The sequence below is a fragment of the Hypomesus nipponensis genome, chromosome 7, assembly GCF_054491055.1.
Source record: "Hypomesus nipponensis isolate SF chromosome 7, ASM5449105v1, whole genome shotgun sequence".
In the NCBI taxonomy this organism is placed as follows: Eukaryota; Metazoa; Chordata; class Actinopteri; order Osmeriformes; family Osmeridae; genus Hypomesus; species Hypomesus nipponensis.
In genome coordinates, this window is record NC_140367.1 from 14,904,178 (window position 1) to 14,929,709 (window position 25,532).

Genomic DNA, 25,532 nt, shown 5'->3' on the forward strand with positions numbered 1-25,532 from the left:
ACACACTCTAACGCACATTCCTGTTACACAATGTTCATTCCTGTTACAGAAGTTAAGTTAAACCATTGTTTTTCTAAATTGTGTTATGTCCATAATTTATTGAATAGTTTAATTAATTACATGATTACATTTTTTTTAATACTTAAGGTTTGGTTCTCCTTTAAAATTAAAAAATGGCCAAGCATTTATTTATTTTTACACCTTGTGTGCATATATAGTGATTTCTTTGACAAAATTAGATTATTTAAAACTGCAAAAAAAACTTATCTTTAAAATAAACACTTGTAAGAAGAAAACAAAGAAATTAGTTGGCATCGCATTTAAACTTGCTTTTTAAAAGACACAAGTTTTGGTAACAGGACTGAGAAAAATGCATCCATCTCCCGCTTTAAAACATTGTAAAAAATGAAATAATGTTACCTGAGATTGACCAATATACATTTTGAACAGTGAAATGTGTGTGTTATTAGATTCAGTGTTGAAAAAAGTTAAAAAATAAAGTTACATTTTTTAAGGTTACTTCAAGGAAATGTCACCCATTCGGTGGAATGGCCTACATATCGCAGATATTTCTGTTTTCACAGTCCTTTGAGCAATGACCAAATTTCAGACAGCCAAAACACAATTTCTTCTCTTGAACAAACTTGACTCGCCTCGAAATCATCTCATCCATAAACGTACGACACTCGTGTACACTGTGACCTGCCTTCTCACAGAAGACACAGCTTGTGGTAACAGTTCTCTCATCTGAGTTAGTTGCTAAAACCTTTGCTCCAGGACCTCTGGTCTTTGAGACCATGATTTTCTCACTTTCACTTGGTTTGAAAGCGTGAAGAGATGTTATTGGGTTGCAAGCAATTTTGGCTTCACGTGTGAGAAACTTGACAAACTGGCTAAAGCTTGGGAACATGTGACTTTGTTCTTCCACAGCAATTACCTTCCTATTCCATCTTGAGGTTAGCCAGTCTGGCAGTTTAGCAAGCATTTTCTGGTTCTCCTTGCAGTTGTTGAGTACTTCAAGACCTCTGATCAGAAACATGGCTGACTCGCAGCTGCGAAAGAAGTCAGCAAATTCTTGAAGTTCCACACTCCCCTTGGAACTTATCTTGGGCCATGCATCAAGCTTATCTCTGAAGGCCTTGACGATGAGGAATGGATTGCCGTATCTCTCTTCTAGGATGGTCCATGCTGCATGATAGGCTGACTCTGTGCCAAGCAGGAAGTAGCTTTCAATAGCCTTTTTGGCTGGTCCCGCCACATACCTTCGCAGATAGTATATTTTTTCTTCGGCTGGTATGTTTTTCCTGTCAATAAGTGTCTGGAGGGAGACTTTCCAGTCATTGAATCTGAGTGGGTCACTGTTGAACGTTGTTTGTTCAAGCAAAGGAAGACGACTTGCACTGATGGACTCTGCGAAGGCCCTAACAAGAACTGCAGTATTGTCTTCTTGTCTTGGATGTGTCACCGCTTGAGGTGGGGAGAGATGCTGCAATAGGCTACTGTCATACTTGACTTCCTCATTCTCCTTCAAAGGGACACTTTGATAGCCTGACGTTGTCATACTCATAATTCTAGTAAGAATATGAGTCTGAAAACTCTCCGTTGGGCTGTGACTATGGGGCGTGTTTCAACCGAACTCGTAAAACAAATGCCTCTATGCTCAATTGGATAGACCCACAACCAATCAGACGGTAATCAACGTAATATGTTGCTTGTTGAAAACGAATTCAACCCAAGGGCTCTTTCATGACGTTTTTGATTACGTTACTGTTGATCATCTGTCCATCATCGTATAAAGCCCGCCCTGGCAATTTCATTGGTCCGCCAAGATCCTGGTTTTATGTAGTTGTTCCCAATACGAGACCCTCCAGACCCAACTTCCCGACCAAATGTTTTTGTGGGCGGGGAGAAGTTGGGCTGGCAGCCAGGCTAACACTTTGATGGAGCAGCTCTACTATTTGTTCGTCCGAGCATTTACTTCGATCATATACTTGCTGTCGCGCCTTAGCAGCCTTTAGCTTCTTAATTGTCTCCAATCATTCTAGTTGTCTGCCCTTGGCTTCCAGCACCCTTTGTCTCTCTGAATTTTCTGCCTCTTATTTGGCTTGTAAATGGGCGGCTTCAGCTTTGAGTCTTTCAAGTTCTTTGATATGACATTCTTGCTCTAACAGTACCTTTAAAGTGGCTTCATTGGCACCAACTTCAGCAGCAGCATCTTGTCTTGCAGAAGATTGGCTTGAACGGAATGTTCTTCTTGAGTTAGCTCGAGAATGAGCAGATGACTTGGTGCCGTGAGAGTTGATGCTTAACTTGTCGAAGGCTGCATATATACTTACAGACTCTGTTGCTTTTACCCTTTGTTCTTCATCTTCTCCTGTGTCTAGAAGAGCCCTTGCTGTCTGGATGATTGTTCTTGTTACTGCTTCACAGGTGTCTACTCTGCGACGTAAGTCTTGGTCGGGAATGTCGATGTGCCTTAACTCTTCATAGACAACGTTCAGATTCTCTGAGGCATTGCTTAACTTAGTGATGTGGTCACGCAGCAGATTGTTTGAGCATTGTCCACTCACCATTTGTTTGGCATCTTTAGTAATAGCCTTCCACTTCTCGTAGCTCACACTGATTTCTTCTTTCTGCATCCCTTTCCTTAACTAGCACAACCCTTCCGTAGAGATCATTTTATAGCATTTTATTTTTTGATTCAAAATGTATTTCATTACAATATTACTGTAGAAATTTAGCAAATTTCTGTCTTGTTCAGTATTGTATTACGTTATTGTTTTGAACTGAAGTTTAACAGTTTTGAAAACAGCATGTGCAAATTGGCCTGTAGGTACATAGAGTTTTGACAGTTGTTGTGTCGAAGTGAGAAAAGAATGAATGTAATTTGAAAGATGTAGTCATTGAATGCATTTTGTGCCAAAACAATGATAAATGATCCACAGTTTAGCCCACATATACTTATGTTGTGCCAACTGTGTGAAGAGTTTTGAAAATGTGACTTAAGTATTGAAAAATGTGTCCTAGCGACAACAAAAAAAAACTGTAAAAGGAAATGCTGTGGGGTTTACTGTAAAACTGACTAAACAACACATTAATTAAATACTTTATTGATCCGTAAAACAAAGTGATGAAGGTTACAGTGGAGCTGTGTGGTTGGTGGAGGGCGGGAATACAACAATGCCTCTTTTCATTAGTAATTGACTTTGTCCAAAGTGCCACATTGTTTTCCACCAAAGTGAGAGAGATGCATTCCTTTTCCCCTACCCACTTTAAGTCTCAGCCCTGTTTCCATAGCCTACCTGTCACTCTCTTGTTGTGTTCCTGATAAGTTTTCAAATGAAGAGCAGGGGCCCGTTCGTCGTAGGAGTTGAAGCTAAGTTAATCAATTGTCCCTTTAGCCCATTAACATTAGCGAGCTAACTGAGAACCGCAAATATCGGTTTGTCGACGGCTGATCCACATCCAAATCATGTGGTTAATTTCAATCAGGCTAAACTCATCTGGGCAAGTGCACGCGCACGTCCTACTTCAAAAGGCAGGAAAGGTCGATCACCAAAACCTTGATTTTCTAACGGTATGATGGCAGGAAAGACCGGACTTAAAGAGAGAGCGGTGATATTCTCGCAATCAGAACAGCATTTAATGAAGTCTCCATGAAGACTTCAAAGACATAATCATGGCAAACACCGCCACCGCTGCCAGAGCAAGACAGGCAGCTTGGAAAAAAATTGCAGATAAACTAAATGCGTAAGTTTGGGGAAAATGTATAGGCTCATCTTAAGTGCCTCATTACCCCATCAATCAGATCACATTTCTTAAAATGTGCCTGCTGGCAGTAGGCTTAATGGAAATTAATCATCGAATGAGATCTTGCTTGTGAAAATTATTGTCTCAACTCTTACAGAATAAGTTGGCCTAGATAAAACAAAGGCCAAAGATGATCTAATTGATACGAATTTATAGACACTTATGAGGATGTATGTACTGAAAGCGCTTATTTAACATGTACTATATATGTGCATATGCATGTATGTGTAGATGACCATATAGAAGTAGGAGTTTGAATATGCATGTGCAAATCTGTGTATGGGCGGATCACAGTATGTACGTAGTATTATTCATAATCAGAAATTCAATCAATTGATGCAGTGAAAAGAAATTGTTGAGTCCACTTTAATCATTTTCTAAAATAATGATATGGTATGGTGTACTGTATGGTATGGTATGGTGTGATATGGTGAACACTGTCATATAATTATGAGTGCTTTCAAACCCCATGTAGTTGCAACCCCGCCACTAAGAGGACTTGGAAGCAAGTAAAAATAAAACATAAAAACATCATTCAGGCTGGTGAGTCATTACAATATGTGCCATGGTAATGTACTGAACAGCTTTTCAGTGTCATATCCTTCATATTTTAGCCAACAAGAAAAAGGCGGATATGGTTAAGACGGGGGGAGGACCCCAAGGTCCCGATCTAATCCCTGCTGAGGAGCTGGCCCTGGCTAATAATAGGGGGTAGGCCCATCATGCAGGGCATAGCTGGGGGCAGCTCCTCTGGAGAGGTGGTGGCAGGAGAGAATCCTTATGTCCAAGGTAGGTGCACTTCATTCTATGAGTTTCCTTCATAATTAGTCATTTGGTTAACCATCGTCACATTTTGCAGTGGCCGGAGGTTCGATCACACTCCTGCAGCCACCTCCCAATGTGTTGTTGGTCGGGGGAGAGGAGCCCACTGATGTAAGTTGATATTGCTGCATCATTGTGTAATGATTCTAAACATGTTCATGGTGTGTGTCTTTTAGAACCGAAGGCACTTTCCCACAGTTCCTATTAATTCCTAATTCAATAACAGGAGGTCAGTCTAAACGATGAGGACACACTTTCTGCGTTCTCCAGCGATTTGGTAAATGCAAATTGTGTCAACTAAAACTCCTATCCCACTCACTCCTGCCACTCACTCCTGGCACTCATTATATCAATGCATTCCTTAAGGCAAATCCTGCTGGACCACGGGCTGATCCGGGGGAGCCTGGCCCCTCTCACTCTTTGGGAACTGGGGATGGGGAGGTGAGTTCTCATTAAATACCCTCACATTGTGAGGTCTGAATTTAGTTGGCATCTGACCACCACACTGAACAAGCTATGAATGGTTTGTCTTTTTTCCAGACTGACACTGAAGATGTGCACACGCTTTACAAGCAATACTTGCGTGCCAAAATACGTAAGCTCAACTTGAGCTCAATCAAGTTGGATTTAGAGGTTAAATTGCTTAGACGGCAGCTGAATGTAAGTCTAACCCTGTAAAGCAAAGCTTTGGCTAAGTATTTGTGCGCTTTGGAAAATCATATTTCTTCTGCACCTTCATTTACAGCATAACCAATAAAGGGGAAAAAGATAAAGGCTTTATTGTTACATTATTCTTCGGCATGTTCCTCTATTCAACCACCTGACTCTTGTTTGTGAGTCCATTGGTTTTAATCGACCGGACTCTTTTGCTGGATGGGAAGAGGTGGTGGCTAGGATGGGAAGGGTCAGCAATGACCCTGCTTGCTCTCTTGCTGGTCCTGGAATGGGACAGGTCAGGGTGGGACCAAATGCTGCAGTCTGCCTTGGTCCTTGGCAGTGGAGGTGCAAACCAGACTGAGTTGGGATGGACTCGATGATGGCTGAGGATGGACTATTAATGGGTAAAAGCAAAGAGGGTGGCTAACCATATATATGAAACATGCAAACATGAAGAACATGAAATGAGTCCAACATTACCCAGAGTCATCTGGACAGCTATCTGAAATGATGCTGGGCAATTATGTTCCTTGCAGCCACTCCAGACCGCTCATTTAGGTGGATCGGTTCCACATCGTCCTCAGGATGGGCCACGATCACTGGGACCCTCTCCGTCCTGAGTGTGGCCACATTGTGGAGCACAGCACATGCCACTGTGATAGCACAGGCCCTGTCCGGTTCCACCCTCAGCCCCCGCAGACAATTAAATCTGCCCTTTAGCAGGCCAAAGGTCATCTCTATCCGTGCCCTCGTTCTAGTGAGAGCACCGTTGAACCGCACTTCAGGGCCTGGGGCTGGCTCTGGATAGGGGGTCATGAACCAGGGCCTGCAGGCGTAACCCCTGTCTCCAATTAGGAGCCCATTGTAGTTACCTAGTATATGATATGAACAATGTTGGATCACCTCTACATAAAATAATCAATTTCTGAATTACATGAGATTTGCTATACCTTGCTCAAAGCTGTGGCATAGTGTGGAGTCTCGGAATATCCAGGAGTCGTGGACAGACCCCGGCCACTTGACCTCAACATTCGTGATCAGGCAGGTGGAGTCACAGATCATCTAAGATGAATTGCAGTCAAGTCATGGGTATTGTACAGTACATGAGTAGCCTACAGCAGGCAATTGCAATGTCCATGTCTATTGTCAAATACAAATGATTGTTTTTAGAACAATGTCATTTTAGGAAAATTATGTAATAAGTACCTGAACATTAAGACTGTGAAAGCCCTTTCTGTTCACAAAGTCTGCCTCGTTTGGCCCAGAGGGCTTTTTCAGGCGGATATGGGTGCAGTCCACTGCGCCAATGACATTAGGAAACTCTGCATAGTGATAAACTCCGTAATGAACAGTGATAGGAAGGCATTTTCATCAAATGGTAAAATATGTATTTACTCAATTACCTGCAATTGCATAAAATCCCTCTTTGATGTCATTGACTGGGACATGGCCTGGGAATATGATGAATTGATTCATCAGCCGGTTAAGCGCCAAGTACACTTTTCTTACAGCAACGCATGCTGCGGCTTTGCCAATATTTTCTGCATCGCCTACACTGTACAAAAATGTACCTGACGCAAAAAACCTCAAGGCTATGCACAGAGTCTGAAGCACAGTTAAAGCTCTGCTGCGGCGTGTGACATATGCAATGTACGGCCCGAGAAGGTCTTGCAAATAAATGAGTCCTTGTCGGCTGAATCGATATCGCTCGAACAGGAACTCATCTGTGTGACATAAAGGATCTTGGCGATCGCAAATAACTCTATCGGTATGAAAGGCTAATTGAACTAGAATAGCTCCTTCGTCAACTGGGTCTCTCAAAAATGGAGATGCCATATTTTTTTCCGGGGGTGTGGCAAGCTTATCCAGCTACACTTATGTTAGCCTGCTCTCGAGCAGGTTAGTGCTAATTGATATGTTACTATGGTGATTTATCTAAACTTGCTTCCACAAACCAAAAATAGGGGCGTGTTTTATCTTAGCCTGAAAATTAGCTCGCTAAACTGCTTAGTGAGCTACGACGAATACCCCCCAGGTATCCCAAACATTTTATTTATTTTCTTGAGTGCAGTATACCCTAACCCTAACTCGTGCGCTAAGAGCACCATTCGCACATTCACGTCAAAGGCAACGTTGTTTCTCATTCCGTCTTGAAGACACGATGTGTATATACTTTTGCGGTACCCATCTCTTTCGCACAGACTGCATTCCAGAAGCAAACTGCTACAAAAGCCTTGATTTTGCGGATCAATATTAATTTTAAGCCCTGTCCCTGCGCAATTACGACAAATTAATCCATTAACAAGTTCATTCAAACGCGCCACATGAACTATCAGCCACTGCTGTGAGGCGCGTTCACCGCTATCCACTCTTTTCCTACCGATCATTTTTGCATGGATGCGCTTTGTGAAGGAACCTGATAGTCTTCTTCATTAGACTGTTTAGCCTTTTGTCTGGCAAGTGACAATTGTTGTCTTTCTTTCTTAATAGTTTTTTTTCGCGCTTCTTTCGGCATTTTGAGATTTAAAAGGTCCCACTGACAGCTAAACCAGGAAGCGTCAGCGCACATCACGTGATGCATTTGAACGAATCACTTTATCAGAAATCGACTCCAGCCAATGGGATTTCTTATTTTGGTCTAACCCCCCGTTTGTGTTTTCACGATTGATTGCTGATACAAAGGAAATGACCATGTTTGGATCAGATAACATTGTGCAGGAGAAGGAGAGCTTTACAACGATACCACGAATGTCATGGTGAAGCAAACGGTCGCGGTACTGTATGTTACGTTAGAATGCTAACTTTTGGTGAATTTTGGTGAAATCCACAGGCGTAACAAGACAAAGTTCAGTAAAATCAACATTGTAAGATATATTTTGAACGTTTTTTTCCAACTAGTTTGAAAATACACATGTTGAGGAAGCAAAATAGCACAAAATGTCAAAATTGACCAGTATATGAAAAACTCCTATTTTTGCCTGCCATGTCTGGCCTTAAATGCCTTACATTATAACTTTGCCTTAGTTCTTAGTAATCATTTCTTATTAATAATTCTTAGTAATAATTCAGTGTTTCCCCTATGTTGATTTTGTCGTGGAGGCCCGCCACGGCTAAATTTCTGCCGCCACGGTATCAGAAATAGGGCTGTACAAGATTTTAGGCCGTCTATCAGCAGTGATTGTTAGAGTGCATGTCGGAGAATAGCAAGGACAGGCGCTTCACAGCGCAGTTGAGATTACGTGTGTGCGTCTTTGAGAACTGTAAGTCGTATAACTTATGTTTTCAGTTCATTGAAGCCTGTTATTGTATTAGTCTACAGTTATTGCAAATTTAAATTAACTGGTGATTTTTGGTGTTTGTATTCTTCCCCTGCTAGCATAATTGCATGCCTGTTGATTCGATGGCGATTGCTGCCCTTGCTCACGTTTGTATTTTAGGTGCATTATTATGCTGAAGTAGTTTTAATTAATAGTGGGTATATTGTTATTATTTTCTAAAGAATGCTTAGCCTATCAAGATCATATGAAGCCGACAGTGTACATGCTCGAGTACCTTGATCGATAGGCTAGGCTACTGACCATTTACAATATGTTGTTACGTCAATCATTAGTTGGCAGCATATTTCTGCCATTTAGAACATACTTTGAGTAGCCTAACTGTATTGCTTTACAGAAAATTATTAGACTATTACATTAGGCTAATTTGTAAATTTGCTCCAACTTTTCGATAACCTAGTTGACATTAGGTACTGTAAGTTAACAAGGGCTACAGAAAATGTAAAATTACAGGTAGAGGGACCATTTTTTAGCTTTGTTATCTAGTTTTTGTAGTTCGTCAGTATTATCATAATGCTGCGAGTCCAGGAAAACCCTAACCATCTCAATTCATTCTCCGTCCTTGCAAGACCATTCTCGCAAGGACGCTTGCAAGAATGTTCTTCAAACGAATGTACTTGCGTTTTCAGCGTTCTTCGGATTGATAAACAGCCAATATGTAGCTGTCCCGGCCCAACCACGATTCGCGCTCTCTGATGTCGTCTTTCTTGCCTACTTTTGCAGAGCAGTCGAGTTCTCACTGTAGCTCCCTCCAGTAGTTAAGCACGAGTCTTGGTTTATTAGCCTACGGGGTTTTATTTTTTACTTAACGATAGTATCAACCCGTGAGAACTGGGCGGACACAGAGAAAAACAAATGACAGAAATAAGAAGCTACACGCTAGCAAATAAGAAGCTACACGCTAGCAAATACAAGCTCTGCACTTAAATACATTACATTACAAAACACATTGAAAAAAAAACATACCTCGTAGGCTGCTAATTAGTTCCGTCTCGAGGAACTCCCATTATAGGTAGGAACAAAAATATTGAAAGCAATTACTTTACAGTTTTTTTGGATAGCTTTTTACACAAAAATTAAAAGTAGTACACTATTAGCAAAACCTTACACTCAAGAAGCAAAACATCAGCCCATATTTGCACAACTATAAGCACATTGTCAACCTCACACTTGTTGCAAAACTCTACACACAGTGATTTGCAAAACACTAAACACACTTAACATTACATTACACACAAAAATCTATCATGAAGTCACTTCCTTGCAATACCAAAGCACTGACTGTCAAATTACCGCACCTTCCAACCAATTGGTCCAACACAGTCATCAAGTGTGCCAACACTTGTTTGCTTAATTGTAGACACACCAATCAGGTGTGTAAGCACTATAAAGCAGCAGGTGAGTTCATCGGTTTTCAAGCACAATGGAAAAAGTCAGAGAAAGAGTAAGACGGGGAGGAGAACGAGGAGGAGGAAGAAGGGGAGGAAAGGAATCAACAGAGGAAGAGATGGAGGCCATGCTGGAGGTAGAGGAAGACAAGAAGGTGCTCAAAGAGGACCGAATCTGACAAATGAGATCCGCGCAACACTGGTTGACCACGTTGTCAACCATGGCCTGACGCTGAGGGAGGCTGGACTGCAAGTACAGCCAAATCTAAGCCGATACATAGTGGCAAGTGTGATAAGAACATTTCGACTGGAAAATAGGTATTGTAAAAATATTATATCAAACACATCTGCACGGTTTCAGTAACTGCTTACAGTACTGTATTCTATAAACTATCAGCACTTCTGTTACCTTTTCATGTAAAATTACTGTACAATTGTAAACTGTTTTTTTTCTACTTAGGATTGAGGGTCAGGAACGACAAGGGGGAAGGCCTCCTATGTTCACAGAACAGCAAGAGAGGGAGATAGTAAACATGGTTTTGGCCAACAATGCTATAACACTCAATCAGCTCCGAACTAACATGTCAATGACCACGCCAGTTTCAACAATATCCATCAGGTCTCAACATCAACACTGGCACGCATAAAAAAAAAAAATAGGCCTATTCAAATGAAGGAAATTTATCGAGTGCAATTCCGAAAGGGTGAAATGACAGCGGCATGATTATGCAGAGGTATGTATTCACCTTGGCCGCGTTTCCCAGATTCGTTAAGAAGCTCTTAAGCGCTAAGAGCTTCTTAGGAGCGCTCTCAAGAGCGCTGTGAAAGAAGGACGTGTTTCCCAGAGTCGTTCTTAGCTTAAGAAGATCTTTCACTCAGAAGGAAATGTAAGATCAGCCTGACCCACTCTTAACAGCCTTCTTAGCGACCAAACGCTCACAGCCGCGTCAGGGAAAGCTATATCTGACACAAAGGAATACTAAAACCATGCGTGATGATGAATGCAGAACAAGAAAAATAATAGCATAAGAAGAAAAATAACAATATAAAAATAAATAATTGCCCATGTGTTCCTGTAGCTACATAAATAAAATGAATCATCACTACTATCACTCATTACGTTTTCACAAACATTCCGCATCTGCATGAGTTTACATTAGATATAAAAACGTCAACAACCCTGTGGTATTTCACAGATATCAGGGAAACTGACAGGTGTAATTGAACTCGGCTGGAACCTCATCAAGAGATGGAGGCTCCACCTCAGTCTATATATAAAGGCGTTGCTGAAGTCCACGCGAGTGAGACACCATGGCTGCAATATGGCATATTCTCGCTGCTAATCAACAGCGTCGTCGTGCGCGAAGCCAGATAGTTTATATAAATGCCTAGGTGCGTCAGCACTTCTCCCCACTGAATGTGCTGTCGGACCGGGCTGTCCAGTCCAAGTACCGGCTTCCCCGTATGGAGATCCAACGCCTTGTCACGCTAGTGTCACCACACATCCGGAGGGCAACCCGCTGCAATTTTGCCCTCAGTATCCATCGTTCGTCGGGGGGGCTGCGCTTGTCACCTGTAAAATGTTGCTGCGTGATTGTTGTCACAGCCATGCTGCACAACAAAGCAGTGTGCGTTGGAGCAGATGAGCGGCCTCCTGAGGATGAAGATGGGGAATCATCGGAAGATGAAGCCCCCAACCTCGCCCCCCGCGAATCCCGAGCAGCACTCCACCAAGCTGGTGTCCAGACCAGAGAGGAGCTTGTCAATCTCTTTTGATGTCTATCAGCCCCTACGCCGTCCCCACCAGTCACACCAAGCACGGATATCAGCACCACCATACTCCCAACAATAAGCCCAATACCACTACCATCACACAACCCATATCTATCATGTATAGGGCTCAAGGCTGTAGCCATGGGGTCAACATTGGGGGGTACGAATTACATTTTTTATAATAATTTCGGACAGCGTGCGTGGATGCCTGTCGTAGCGTAGCACATTTATATTTTTATATCAATATATTGGTGGGGACATTTTGACCAGATTTGAATATTGGGGGGGATGTGTCCCCCCAATATGTATTATGATTACGGCCTTACACGGTGTTGTGTGTGATTCATGCACTGATAAAGTGGTTGACCCACCTCCCCCACCCCCTCCCTCCACCCTGACAGCAGACGACTTCTCCTCCTTCTTTGAGAAAAAAGTTGCCGACATTAGCAGTCGGTTCCCTAAACCCACCTTTCCTACCCTCTCAACCTCCATGACTGACCCAACTAAATATCTAAACTCTTTCTCTCCCCTGTCCGAGGCAGAGATCTCTGACCTCATTCTCTCTCATTGCCCCACCTCCTGTTCTCTTGATCCTATCCCATCCCCTCTCTTTCAAACCATCTCCCCCTCCATCATAACTTATCTTCTCCATGTCCTAAACTCCTCACTTACCTCCGGCACGTTTCCCTCTGCCTTCAAACAGGCCAGAGTTAACCCTCTACTCAAAAAACCCTCCCTTAACCCTGCCGTCCTCCAGAACTACAGACCGGTATCATTGTTACCCTTATCAAAAACAATTGAACGTGCTGTATCTAACCAACTGTCAAACTTTCTCTCTCAGAACAACCTGCTTGGCCCCAAACAATCGGGCTTCAAGACTGGCCACTCCACAGAGACTGCCCTCCTTTCAGTCACCACTGCCCTCCAGTCTGCCAGAGCGGCTTCCAGGTCATCCATCATCATTCTGCTGGACCTTTCTGCAGCATTTGATACGGTTAACCACCAGATCCTGCTCTCCAGACTTTCTGATATGGGCATCACTGGCACTGCACTCCAGTGGATCTCATCCTACCTGTCGGGAAGATCCTACCAGGTCTCCTGGGGAGGCAAACTGTCAGGCCCTCGCCAGCTCTCCACTGGTGTCCCACAGGCCTCCGTTCTTGGACCCCTCCTCTTCTCTCTGTACACCACCTCACTTGGACCAATCATCACCTCCCATGGCTTCTCCTACCACTGCTACGCTGACAACACGCAGCTGTACCTGTCGTTCCCCCCGACTGATCTGGGGATCTCAGCTTGGATTGAGGCCTGCCTCACAGACATCTCTGCCTGGATGACTGAGCACCACCTCCAGCTGAACCTTGCCAAAACAGAACTTCTCATCATCCCGGCTAAACCCTCCATCTCCCACGATCTGTCAATCACCCTGGGATCTGCGACGGTGACCCCTTCATCCTCTGCCAGGAACCATGGGGTTACCATGGATGACGAGCTCTCCCTCACGGCCCACATTGCTGCAGTCTCCCGGTCGTGTAGATTCACCCTCTACAACATCCGTAAGATCAGGAGATACCTGTCTGAGCACTCCACCCAGCTGCTGGTCAAAGCACTGGTCCTCTCCAAGTTGGACTACTGCAGCTCGCTGGTCTCCCAGCATGTGCAACCCGCCCTCTTCAGAGGAATCAGAACGCAGCAGCCCGTCTGGTCTACAATCTACCCAGACGCTCCCATGTTACCCCGCTCCTCATCTCTCTCCACTGGCCACCCATCAACGCCCAAATCAGATTCAAGACCCTGGTACTGGTACCTTCCGAGCAGTAAACGGGACTGCACCCGACTACATCAAGTCTCTCCTGCAGCCTTACACCCCCACCCGTCACCTGCGGTCTTCTTCAGACAACCGCCTGGTGGTCCCATCGCTCAAGACCGCCCAGTCCCAACACAAGCTCTTCTCCTGCCTGGCCCCCCAATGGTGGAACCAGCTTCCCACCTCCATCAGGGACACTGTCTCCCCACCTTCAAGAAAAGGCTCAAGACGCACTTGTTCCGGGAGTAGAACGGCACTTAGGAATGCTTGCTTGGACCTGATGTTAGTTTCCTCCAAGATCACAATGACTCTTATTGAGAGACTTGCTCTTGTAGGTTAGTTATAACAAAGTTAACTCTTGAACTCTTGTACTCGCTGTGAAATATTTTACTGTTGCTTGTTCTTCTACAGGTACAGTCTGCACTTTTTGGAGTTCATGTTGTTTTAATATGTAACTTGTATAACTGCATGCTCTTATGGGTCTTCCCTTTGGCACTTGTTTAGTTTTTCACAATGTATGCTTCATGTTTTGGCTGCTTGCAGTGTTTGGGACTACCTCGTTGTTATAATTAGTAACCTATGCTCTTTTGTAAAGCTCTCTCTTGGATAAAAGTGTCTGCTAAATGCATAAATGTAAATGTACAATCATTAAATATTGTACTACTAAATGTGTGAAACATGTTTCATAAGACACTACATCACCATAAATTTACTAAGAGAAAATACTACAGACAGTGGAATCCTTGAGCAAAATCTGAAATGTATTGATGAAATACAATCAAATTACAGCAATTACAGTTTTTTTGTATAACATATTTAAAAACATAATTAGCTACAAAAGAAAACGATGAACATGTATTGCAGTGTTCTTCACCTGGCTCAAAAAACAGACAAAGCAAAATAAAGGATTGATTTCTGTCCTATACATCACCGCTGTCTTGTGGATTTGGCCACAAGTTTTCATTCACATCGCAAAAAATGTTTTCATTTGACAAACATCTCTGAAAGAATCTCCAGGCATAGCGAATCCAGGCCTGACACTGGTCTGCCGTGATGTAATTGTATCCCTCATCCATGGCCTGGAGAAGAGTAACTTGTTCATGAGGGTGCCTATTGTATACCTCCATGTGAAGAACAATTCCTCAATACGGTTGAGGAAGGGAGAGTATGGGGTCAAGTTCAAGGCTGTAAATTGACAAAGCAAATCCAGTACAAGGCCCACAGGTGCTGCTGGTTTTCAAATCTGAAAACATGTTGGTTTAGTCCAATTCGTTCATGTTTCATAGTAATTGGTGTCAATGTATCTCGCTACACTGAAACTTTTATGTTCTAAACTCGGAATATTGTTTGTCAAGTTTCTATAAAACTATGCATTAAGAGAAATGCAAAAGTAACTTATCATTTTGAGCAGTAGTTTCAATTGACAGTTAGATCCTTGTAATGTAAGGAAATAACAGACATTTCAGATGTTGTGTGAATTAACATTTTGAAATGGTGATACTTTGATCTTCAGTTGTGTCATTTTGAACAGATGATTATAGTTCAATGAACAAATGATCTAAGGTGTATGTGTATGGTATCCAAGCAATTGAAAATTGTCTTAACATTTTGAAAAAATGTGCATTTTGATCATCAGTTGTGAGTTTTGTGTCTAGAGTTTAAAAAAAGAACATCATGGTTCTGAAATTTGTGTCAAAGAGATTGTAAAACACTGTAAATTTGTTCTCCTCTAGTTAGTTTTTCTGGGAGTTGTCTCCTTTGAGGGTTGAGGTTGGCTGGGTGGCAGTTCGATCAGCGTATGTGAAGCCCTCTGTGACATTTCTTGTAAAAAAGGCTATACAAATACTGTGCATTTGATTTGGTTTGAAAATATTACAGCACCCATCACAACTTACAGTAGTAATGTCAACAAAAAATAAAGAAAAAACTCTGGTGTGCTGGATCCAGCCTTATCCATACCTATGTCACCACAGGCCAATTCCGTTGACTGTAAGAGATTTACCCTGGTATATGCGTTTCGGTCATAGACCTTTCACCGCCACACAGAAAAACTCTTCAATTGGGTTGAGAAAAGGGCTGTAGGGTGGAAGGTAAACATTTACAGTAAAAAATGCTGGTTGATGTTGAACTATTCTTGTATATAGACACCACAGTGAAAGCTGACATTGTCCCAAACCACCATTAGAAACAAGTGTGAACATTTTTGAGTCATTGTGTTTTACAGATGACAACTGTGTTGTAGTTGTGTTTACTGTTTGCCCCCTGTGTTTACCATTTTGCAGCACAAGTGCATCACAGTGCAAAATGTGTTTAGTGAATGAGAATGTGTTTAGACTTTTGCCAAAAGAGTGTCTGATTTGACAAATTGGTTTAGTTCACTGAACATTTGATTCAGAGAATGGGGTTTAGTGTTTTAGCAATTGTGAAAAACTGTAACTGTAAAGCACAATGCCAACAACACATAACAAACACATAAGTTTAAATGTTATGAACAAAGGTATTGTAGCAGTTGTAGTCTTTACAGTTTGACAAGATAATATCAATATGGATCAGCATGAAGGATTATAATTCTAGCTAACAATAGCTATCAGGATGAGTTCAACTATTAACAGATTGTTAAGTCGTATCTTCGCTGATAAAACGTCCAGGTTCTCAAAATCTGTTTAAATGCCTCTCGGTAATAACGATTCCTTGCAATACCAGGCTTTTTAGAATGTCTTTGTAACTTTTTGTAACTCATTCCCAGCCTAAAATACAGTACACTTTTTACTGGGGCACGAGCCCCGATAAAAAGGGTCTAACAACGCCCCTGACACCACCCTCATTGGGCTCATCTCTGGTGGGAATGAGTCTGACTATAGAAGGGAAGCTGACAACCAGAGGCCTGTTCCATAAAAGGAGTTTACCGAATAAGCCAGAATTATGTCAGTTAGTCAGACTCATTTCTAGTACATTCGGTTCCATAAAGATAGCTCAACGTAGTTCAAACTCGGTTACTATGGCAACTTGGGCTGCGAAACTAGTCTGGTCTGGGGCAGGCTAACTGTCAGGCTTAGGGTGATTTGGTGCTTAATCAGACCTTCCTGTAAAACTGACCCAACAGGAAAACAATGATTTACTACGGATATTCTAATTTTCTTATTCTCATCGGTTTGATTCTCATCGGTTTGCTTGATGTGTTCAACATTGATAGAAAATCAACCTAAATAGCCTCCATAGGCTACAACATTTAGCCTAATGCATTAAACGATGATGAACAATTATTTGAAAGCCTACACGCCACGTTAAATGTAGCCTAGTTTGTGATTTCAAATGTTTAGGCATCAGGCATAGGCCTATCTCAATCTAAATGATCAGAGTATAATTATCATAGCTATATAGTTGTTAACAGGCTCAAGATGCACTTATTACATTACAACGGTACTTAGGAATGGTTTGCTTGACCCGATTGTTAGTTTCCTCAAGGATCACAATGACTCTTGCTTAGAGACTTGTTGCTCTTCTGGTTAGTGGTAACTGAGTTACATTTTTGTACTCGCTGTGATATACTGTTTCGAATGTTGCTTGTTTTTTTCACAGGTACACTTGCACTTAAAGTGGTTCATGTTCTGTTTAACTACATGCTCTTGTGGTTCTTCCCTTTGGCACTTATTTTGGTTGTTCATAATATTTGCTTGATGTTTTGGCAACTCGCAATGTTTTTGGGGCTATCTTGTTGTTATTATCAGTGATCTATGCGCTTTGTAAAGCTCTCTCTTGGAAGTCGCTTTGGATAAAAGCGTCTAATAAATGAATACATGTAAATGTAAATATAAAAAGTAGTCTACAGTTGCTAAACAAACCCAAATCCATAGGCTACATCTATATCCTCCATTTTCCCGACACAACCATGTTAAAAAGTTAGGCTACTGGGTAATGTATTGATTCATGGTAAGCTAATTATAAAACAATGTCAAAAAAGTAAATGTACATGTGTTTAGAGGGTGTCTGTTTTTTAATCAACTAAGTAATTAAACGTCTAAATAAGGACCTCGACCTACGTAGCCTATTGTTCACGTCAATCATGGCATGTCGTTTCATTTTGATGAAGCGGCGGATGAGGGAGCTGTCATAGTACAAGGCTTAAAGGGAATGTTCTTTCTGGAAGAAGTCACGTGGCCGTGTGCATTGCTTTTGCCGTGGTGGATTGTATGATCCATGTTTTACCTCTTGGGCTGCATAAGAACAGGGTGCACGTGCAATTATCTTGAATTAGTAGGACTGCGTGAGCTGAAATGGTCCTTTATGGAACCGCTTTAGCCCTGCTTGACTTGTTAAACTAATTCAAGTCTGGTTTGGGACTTTTAAGTCCAACTTATTTGAGCGGCCTTTATGGAACAGGCCCCTGGTGATCCGGTGTAGCCAGAATTTTGTTGTTCATTTTTCAAAATTGTTATATTTATATTTAAGGATAAGCACACTCACTCAAGATTTTAAGATTCAATATATGTATTATATGTTAACTGTATGCACCAGCCTACCACAGTAAATTCCTTGTTTGTGAACACTTACTTGGCGAATAAACACAATTCTGATTCTGAAGAGAGCTTCGGAAGTCCTTTGCAAAGAGGAGGAAACCTGCTGCAAAGACTCCCATCTCAGCAGCACTCCATCTAGCAGGCCTTTATTCTATAGTGGCTAGACAGAAGCCTACCAATTTGAGTATAAGGCATGTAACAGCCTGCTTGGAGTTTGTCAAATAGCATTTAAAGAACACTGAAAGTATGAGGAAAAAAGATTCTCTCGTCTGATATGACAACGATTTTACTATTTGGGCAAACACCAGGCATTGCTCATCACCTGGCAAATACAATATAAAATGTACCATTTGTATTTTTTGTAATATTTGTATTTGTATATTATAAATTACAGTAACTTAATATTTTATTGTTTATTTTATTTAAATTCTAAATCATCTTAGTATTGCTAGTTTAAGTACCCTTAGTATAGTTAGACCTCATATTTAAATTTTTCAAATTCCTATATGTTTAATGTATGCACCTTCCTGCCAAAGCAAATTCCTTGTCTGTGCAAACTTTCATGCCAATTAAAACCCATTCTGATTCTGAAAATAACCAGTTTGTAACTGTTTGTAACAATGTGATATATAGGCTTGGTAGTCTTAGTTTATAACTGAATTATGTCTAGGACAGCGCTTTAGTGGTCTAGAGGCACTATACACTACCTGTATGATGTCCAATCCAGGTTGGGGGTACTCCAGAACAGGCAGCTGCTCATCAATATTCATAAGGCCAATCTCATCCGGATCTGCCCCTTGGCTTACTAAATAGACTACCTCCTGTAACAGACTAGTGCCTGAGAGAGAGAGAGAGAGAGAGAGAGAGAGAGAGAGAGAGAGAGAGAGAGAGAGAGAGAGAATGGGGAAGAAACTATTAGAAACTACTTGATTCCAATACAATACAGTACCTTTTTTTGCTTTTAGCAAATGGGTCTGATATTCCACCATTAAAGTCAGAGAAGACCAAAATGAGTCCAAGTAACTACATTTTCCAGTTCAGAAAATATGCAGAAGTGCTCTAGTCATGCAAATAATAAACAAACTGTGTAACATTTCATTCGACCTGTCATCAAAATAAATGACCAGCAAGCTACCTGAAAAGGTTTATGATAGTGTGTTTAGTACATTTCTTTGCCGGACTGCCACACCATTAGGAATTAGGCATTTTTTGTCAAATTAGTCAGGTTAAATATTTGAAGAAGTCTCAATATATTAAACCAGTGGTTCTCAACTGGGGGTACGCGTACCCATGGGGGTACGTGAAGGCAGTCCAGGGGGTACGTGAGATTTGTAAAGATTAGCATCCATTTGCATCCATTCAAAAATCCTTTAAAAATTGTTATTATATGGCTCTTCAGAATGTTCCAAAAAGTTCTGTTGGGCCATATGTAGGTAAAATGTCTGCGTTCGTAGGTCTGTAATTTCTTGATATTCATCACTGCGAAAAGTTTATGACCGCTGTCATTGGCAACGGGTTTTGTGCTTCTAATTCACATCTTTCATATCATTCCGCAAGTAGTCTGGTCATTTAATCAGAATCTGAATTGGTGTTTATTCGCCATGAAAGTTTGCACAGACAAGGAATTTACTTTGGCAGGAGAGCCTACCTAGGCAGCCATTTTCGGCGCCAACTAGAAAGGTTACAGCATAGCATGAGGAGAGAGGAGGAGAGAAAAAGGCAACCCCCAGACAATGCTCCTAGAGGAGTACAGTGTGGGAACAGGCAAAAACCTCAGCACATAACCCCAACAACATTTACAAGACACTTACAATGGGGAATGGGGGGGGGGGGGGGGTGGTAGACAAGCAGCATCTGGACCTGCAGCCATGGTAGGCGCTGGACACAGACCCGCCAGCCACTCAGGGGAAACAAGCAGTCGAAGGCATTGGATGGGGGTGGGGTGATATCTGTAGTAGGTGAAAGTTAATGTGTGAGTAACGTGTGATCAATGACAATGGTGTTGTGAAGGCCAAAGTAAGTAATGCAATAACGTCTTTAAACAACCAAACTTTAACTGTATGATATCATTGAGATACTCAAGGTGTAGCCAAGTGACTCTCAATCGTGTTTTTTCCCTGGTAGAAATTGGTTGAGCATTGCCAACACAAGTGCCTCCTTTTGATAATCTCTGACATTCCTCTCCCTGGTTTTTAATAACTTTTGGAAGTCGATAATATTGCAAATGTTTTTCTCGATCTGTCCATTTGGTACTACCTGAAACATGGCAATAATTAACCATTTTCCTTGACGACGTTCGGTATATACTTCAGTGCCTGTGCTTTGTTGTGATGCGGAGTGCCTCCAATATGGCGACTTCGGGTCTGATGACGCGCCGTGCCCGTGAAAACCCACTATACGGGTGCCGGTTCTGGTGGGTGGGTCTGGATCAAAGTCCAGGGCCTATTTTTACTCCCACGTATACGTAAACCACCTCCGTGGATGCGGGGGTCGCGAGACACTGGCACCATTATTTTAGGGGTCGTGGGCTGAAATGTTTGAGACCCCCTGCTCTAGGTGGAACTGTTTTCTCCTCTGGATATAGTTTTTTGTGATGTTAACATTAATTTGCTAAATGTTTTCTGGTCAAATTTGAATAGCTCTTGGCTAGTAGTGTGCATTAAATATGTGATGTAATGTTGAATGAACACTACATTTTGTATTGCTTAAGGAAAACTGAGGTACAAAGAGAGAGAAAAGAAGATGGCAATTTGTTGTTTCATTGTCTTCTGCTGGAGCAAATACATCTGAAAACCCACCCATGAGTTTTGCCTGTTCATGCCCTGAACACATCCTTTACAATAGCATAGCGCTGTGTACATCCTACATCTTTGTACGGCCTACATATTTTTTTCAATCAAAAATGCTCTGCGCTGGTTAGGGGGTACTTGGCTGAAAAAAAAATTCACAAGGGGTACATCACTGAAAAAAGGTTGAGAACCACTGTTGTAGAGGGTGAATCTACATGACCGGGAGACCGCAGCAATGTGGGCCGTGAGGGAGAGCTCATCATCCATGGTAACCTCAAGGTTCCTGGCAGAGGATGAAGGGGTCAACGTCACAGGAGGATTGGCCGGATTGTTTTTTAATATTTTAAATGTACTTCAGCGGGAACAAAAATAAAGACCCTAATTGGCCCATAAGAAACGTTTACTTTTTTAATAAGCAAGTGATTGGGTAGATGTGGCTTGGGTCAAATCTGTCCAATAAGCTGATGCTGGTCAAATCATGTCAATCACATTAATTACTCACTGCTATTGCTACATGGCATAGTGGCAGAATGACCAAAAGAAAGTATTAAAGTGGAGCACAAAAACGCAAAATTCAAAAGTTAAAAGAACAACGTGACCAAGATATCCAGAAACATATCCCGAAATGGAATGGATACTTCAAGGCTGATGAATTTTTATCTAGTCGAAGACAAGATCCACAGCAGGAAGATTGCCATCTAGCATTGGCCATCGGTAATATTTCAGCGAATTTGGGAGAGTTAACGCTAGTGGTATTGGTACTAGTGTGTGGTATTAGTACTTTTAAGGATCTGAATATTTCTTCCACCACTGATGTTGTGATTTTGCCTCAGTAAAACATGGTGTTCTGCACTGATGCAGATGCTGTACCTTTTGGTTAATAAAGCTAAAAGCGATTACCAGCTTGCAGTTGAACTGTGAATGCAGGGTATTCTGTTGCTTTGCAGTTCATAGTCACATTCCGTTCATAGTAATTGTTTTGAGGCTGTGGAGGCAAAGGGTTATATCTGGTATTCTTTCCACTTACATCTCTTATATACGTATATTGAATATATACGTTCTTTGCTAAAGCTAGCTAGCTTCTGTTTTGCAAAAATAACTCACTCTGGTGGAAGCGTTGGAAATATTTAAAACTCCCGCGTTAGGGCTGATTCTAGCACTGTAGGAATGTAAAGAAAACACTGTAGAGTTGGCTGTCTCAATGTGTGTTTTCGGGCTTACACAAAGAGCAGCCTTGAGGCCCCTGACCACCTTAATCCGCCCCTGCCAGGATCATAACTATTTACTCATTTTACTTTGTGATATGAAACACAATTGTGAAGTGTAATGTACAATAAGATGATGTTATTAAGGAATTACATCTACTTTCGGAAACAGTAGTCTACCATTTGACTGAAGCATTAACATTATGACATAAGCCTCTGTTGGCCGGGCAACACACTACAGTGTGTTCACAAAAACATTTTCGTTGTAGGATTTATTATTACATTAGATTTCAAGTATTGTAAGATTTGTTGGTGAAATCATTATTACCTGTGGTTTTAAACCATAGGTAACTCCAGAGCTGTTTAGGAAGTCAAACAGTGACAGAACATGTTTGGCACTCCCTTTACTTGAATCAAGTCTTTCAATAGGTGAAACTATCGAACCTTCATTGCACAGCCTAAACTTTGTCAATTTGTTCATGAATAATAATAAGTTCAGCCTAAACCGTTCAATCGAATTTGAGCAACGCAATTGCTACCAAAACGAACACAGTAGTAGTCTAGTAGTGGTACAATTTACTGGGGTCAGCTTCTCCACACAGGACTACATCACATTTTGCGTTGTTACTGACGATGAATGCTACCAGTGAACTTTTCTTCAATTACATTTACATTTATTTGTTTAGCAATTAGCGATTTTCCCCTAAATAAATGTCAAGCTTATTCACGTTTTGGGGGGCATATTTTCATTTAGCAGATGGCACTGTTTGAATTGCGATTACATCTGAAAAATTATGCTAGTGACAACTTTGTTAGAATAGTTTGTTTCAAAGGGGGTTCAGCTTATTTCATAATAAACTGACCCATCTGCAACCGACACAAGCAAGCAGGGCCGGCCAAGCCTTTATGGGGCCTTAAGCAGAATGTATTTGGGGGCCCCTCGGCATTAATTATATTTATTAGATTAAACCTCGATTCATTACACATTGTTCCTTTTTGGTGCGCCGTTTATTCGAGGGCGGCGTTTATTTGAGGGCAATGTTTAATCTAAGAAATACTGTATTTTAGGTATGCTAACATGTTAGTTCGCTACATTAAATGTTCTTATATAGTTTGAACAGTACGGTCTTCTAAATCACCGATTAAGCAACAAGCAAATGTCAATATTTGTTAGACTTGCTAGCTCTATCTCATCTGCTTTTTGTTAACGCTGATTTGCAAGGAATGCAAGAACAGCTAGATAGCGAAAACACCTAGACTACCTACTGTAGCCATGCAAACTAGTTGTTGGAATGCTGCTTCACTCCAAGTATTGTTCTTTGAATCTTTATACAACTTCTTCATATTCTTCTTCTTTTTCTATTTCTTCCGCAACACCTTTCAGCGCCTTCAAATCTTCAGCCATTAAAACCGTTCAGCTATCAAAAAATTCCGCAGTTTTAGGCTATGACTGCTATATATTTTCAGTTTTGTACCTCTTATGCTTGAATTAATATAAATCAATATTCATAATATTTTTTTATGGTTTTCCAATCGAGTTTTTTTTATTTTTTATCCTCCCAATCCTCTTAAACTTCTTCAACTTTCCAATCCTTCTTCTTCCTCAATCCTTCAGCTACAGCTACCATTTAAACTTTAAAATGTTGACAAAACCCTAAACAATTTTTTTTTCAATTCAGATTTTTGATATCTAATCAACTTTTTTTAATATCACTGATTGTTTCATAAGCTTTTTAAACCGTTGCTGAGATTTACATGAAAGCCTGGCTTCCAGCCAAGTTGGGTCTGGAGGGGCTCGTATTGGGGATAAACTATATAAATCCAGGAGCTGGGCGCACCAATGAAATTGCCAGGGCGGTGTAACTAAGCCAAGCTATTAAAAGACAACAACTTGATTGATTATGTTACATAATCAATACATACACATGGTTTGTGTATATATATTTTTTTATTCATGGGACTTTACAGCCCATAAATGTACAAACGTTGATATATTTATTCATTCAATATTGTCTCAAAATGATCTGATAACATTCTTGTTTGTTTTTTTAAAGCTTATAATAGTTGTTGAAAAATGTTAATTCTCTCTCAAGCTTTCGTGATGCTTTGACAAATCCATGTGTGTTTTCCCATAGGCATAGGGGAGTGTGTGTCTGTGTAATCCACACTACCTGCCCCTCCACAGGGATGCTAACACAATAGCAGTGTTGCATAATTCCTTGATGAAGTCCACTACTGCACCTGGAGAGAGGACCCTCCACCTGACGAGTCACACAGACTCTACCTCACACACACACACACACACACACACACAAACACACACACACTGAGGCATCGGAGGATGAGTAGGCACTCACACACTCACTCACTCACTCACTCAGTGAACAGTTAACTTAACAAGTGAGTTGAGACCCAACCACTGAATAGCCAGTTTAGTTACCTTTAAGAACAACTACCTTTTCCGATATTTCTGGGGTTAACCGCCTCCTGTGCGGATTGAATATTATTCCTGCAAACGAGAACAGTCTCTCAACCGGAGCTGAAGAGGGGAGGGTTGCGTTAAATCAAACAAAAAGGAGCATGATAAGTGGGTACTGGTACTGCTGAAGAGAGAGCAGGTCTTTTCTGGTGTCTTCCAGAAAACGATGGGTCTCTAACTCAGCTTTGATCTAAAGACTGAAGTCGTGAACCGTTTTTTGATTTGTCGAGAAAGTATTTAGAGTATTTTAAATACAAAATTACTCCACAGTATTTTGTTACAAATTACATTCGATTTTTTATTGGCCCTATCAAATACAAATTACAAAATACTCAAAAGTCTTGAAATGTGTATTTCAAATACAACTAATTGAAATACTGCCCATCTCTGGCTATGATTGGTTGTAGGTCTATCCAATTGAGCGAAGAAGCATTTGTTTTACGAGTTCGGTTGTAACATGCCCCATAGTCACAGCCCAACGGAGAGTTATCAGACTCATATTCTGACTAGAATTATGAGTGTGACAATGTAAGGCTACCAGATTGTAATTATTATTTAATCCAGAAACGCATGACAAAAAAAACTGATTTCCCTAAAATCAGTTATTTGTAGTTTACATTTAATCATTTTTAGCAGACGCTCCAGAGCAACTTGAAGTACAGGGACATTCCCCCGATTCAAGTTGGGTGAAGTGCCTCGCCGAAGGACACAACGTCATATTGCATGGCCGGGTATCAAACTGGCAACCTTCTGATTGATAGCCCGATTCCCTAACCGCTCAGACATCTGACTCCTGTTATTATTTGAGTTTTCACTCAAATAATATAATGAAAAAAAAATTGTTATCGGCCATTATAAATGCCGATACCGATAGTTTGGAAAGTGCCTAATATCGGCCCCTTGATATATCGGTCGGACTCTAGCTTGGACATTACTTTCACGCTGCTTGG

At 41.3% G+C, this 25,532-nt stretch overlaps 1 protein-coding gene across 2 annotated transcripts in view; it reads right to left on the reverse strand.

The window, feature by feature from the left end:
- The window catches only part of sult4a1 (sulfotransferase family 4A, member 1), a 121,147-nt gene that overhangs the window by 73,730 nt on the left and 21,885 nt on the right, over positions 1-25,532 (reverse strand). For both annotated transcript variants that reach the window (XR_014762459.1, XM_084701573.1), the window contains exon 2: positions 18,817-18,947. Coding sequence is in view for 1 of the 2 variants with exons in the window: in XM_084701573.1 (XP_084557699.1) it covers positions 18,817-18,947 (131 nt within the window). In the remaining variant the exon portion in view is untranslated. The remainder of the gene's footprint in view (positions 1-18,816; positions 18,948-25,532) is intronic.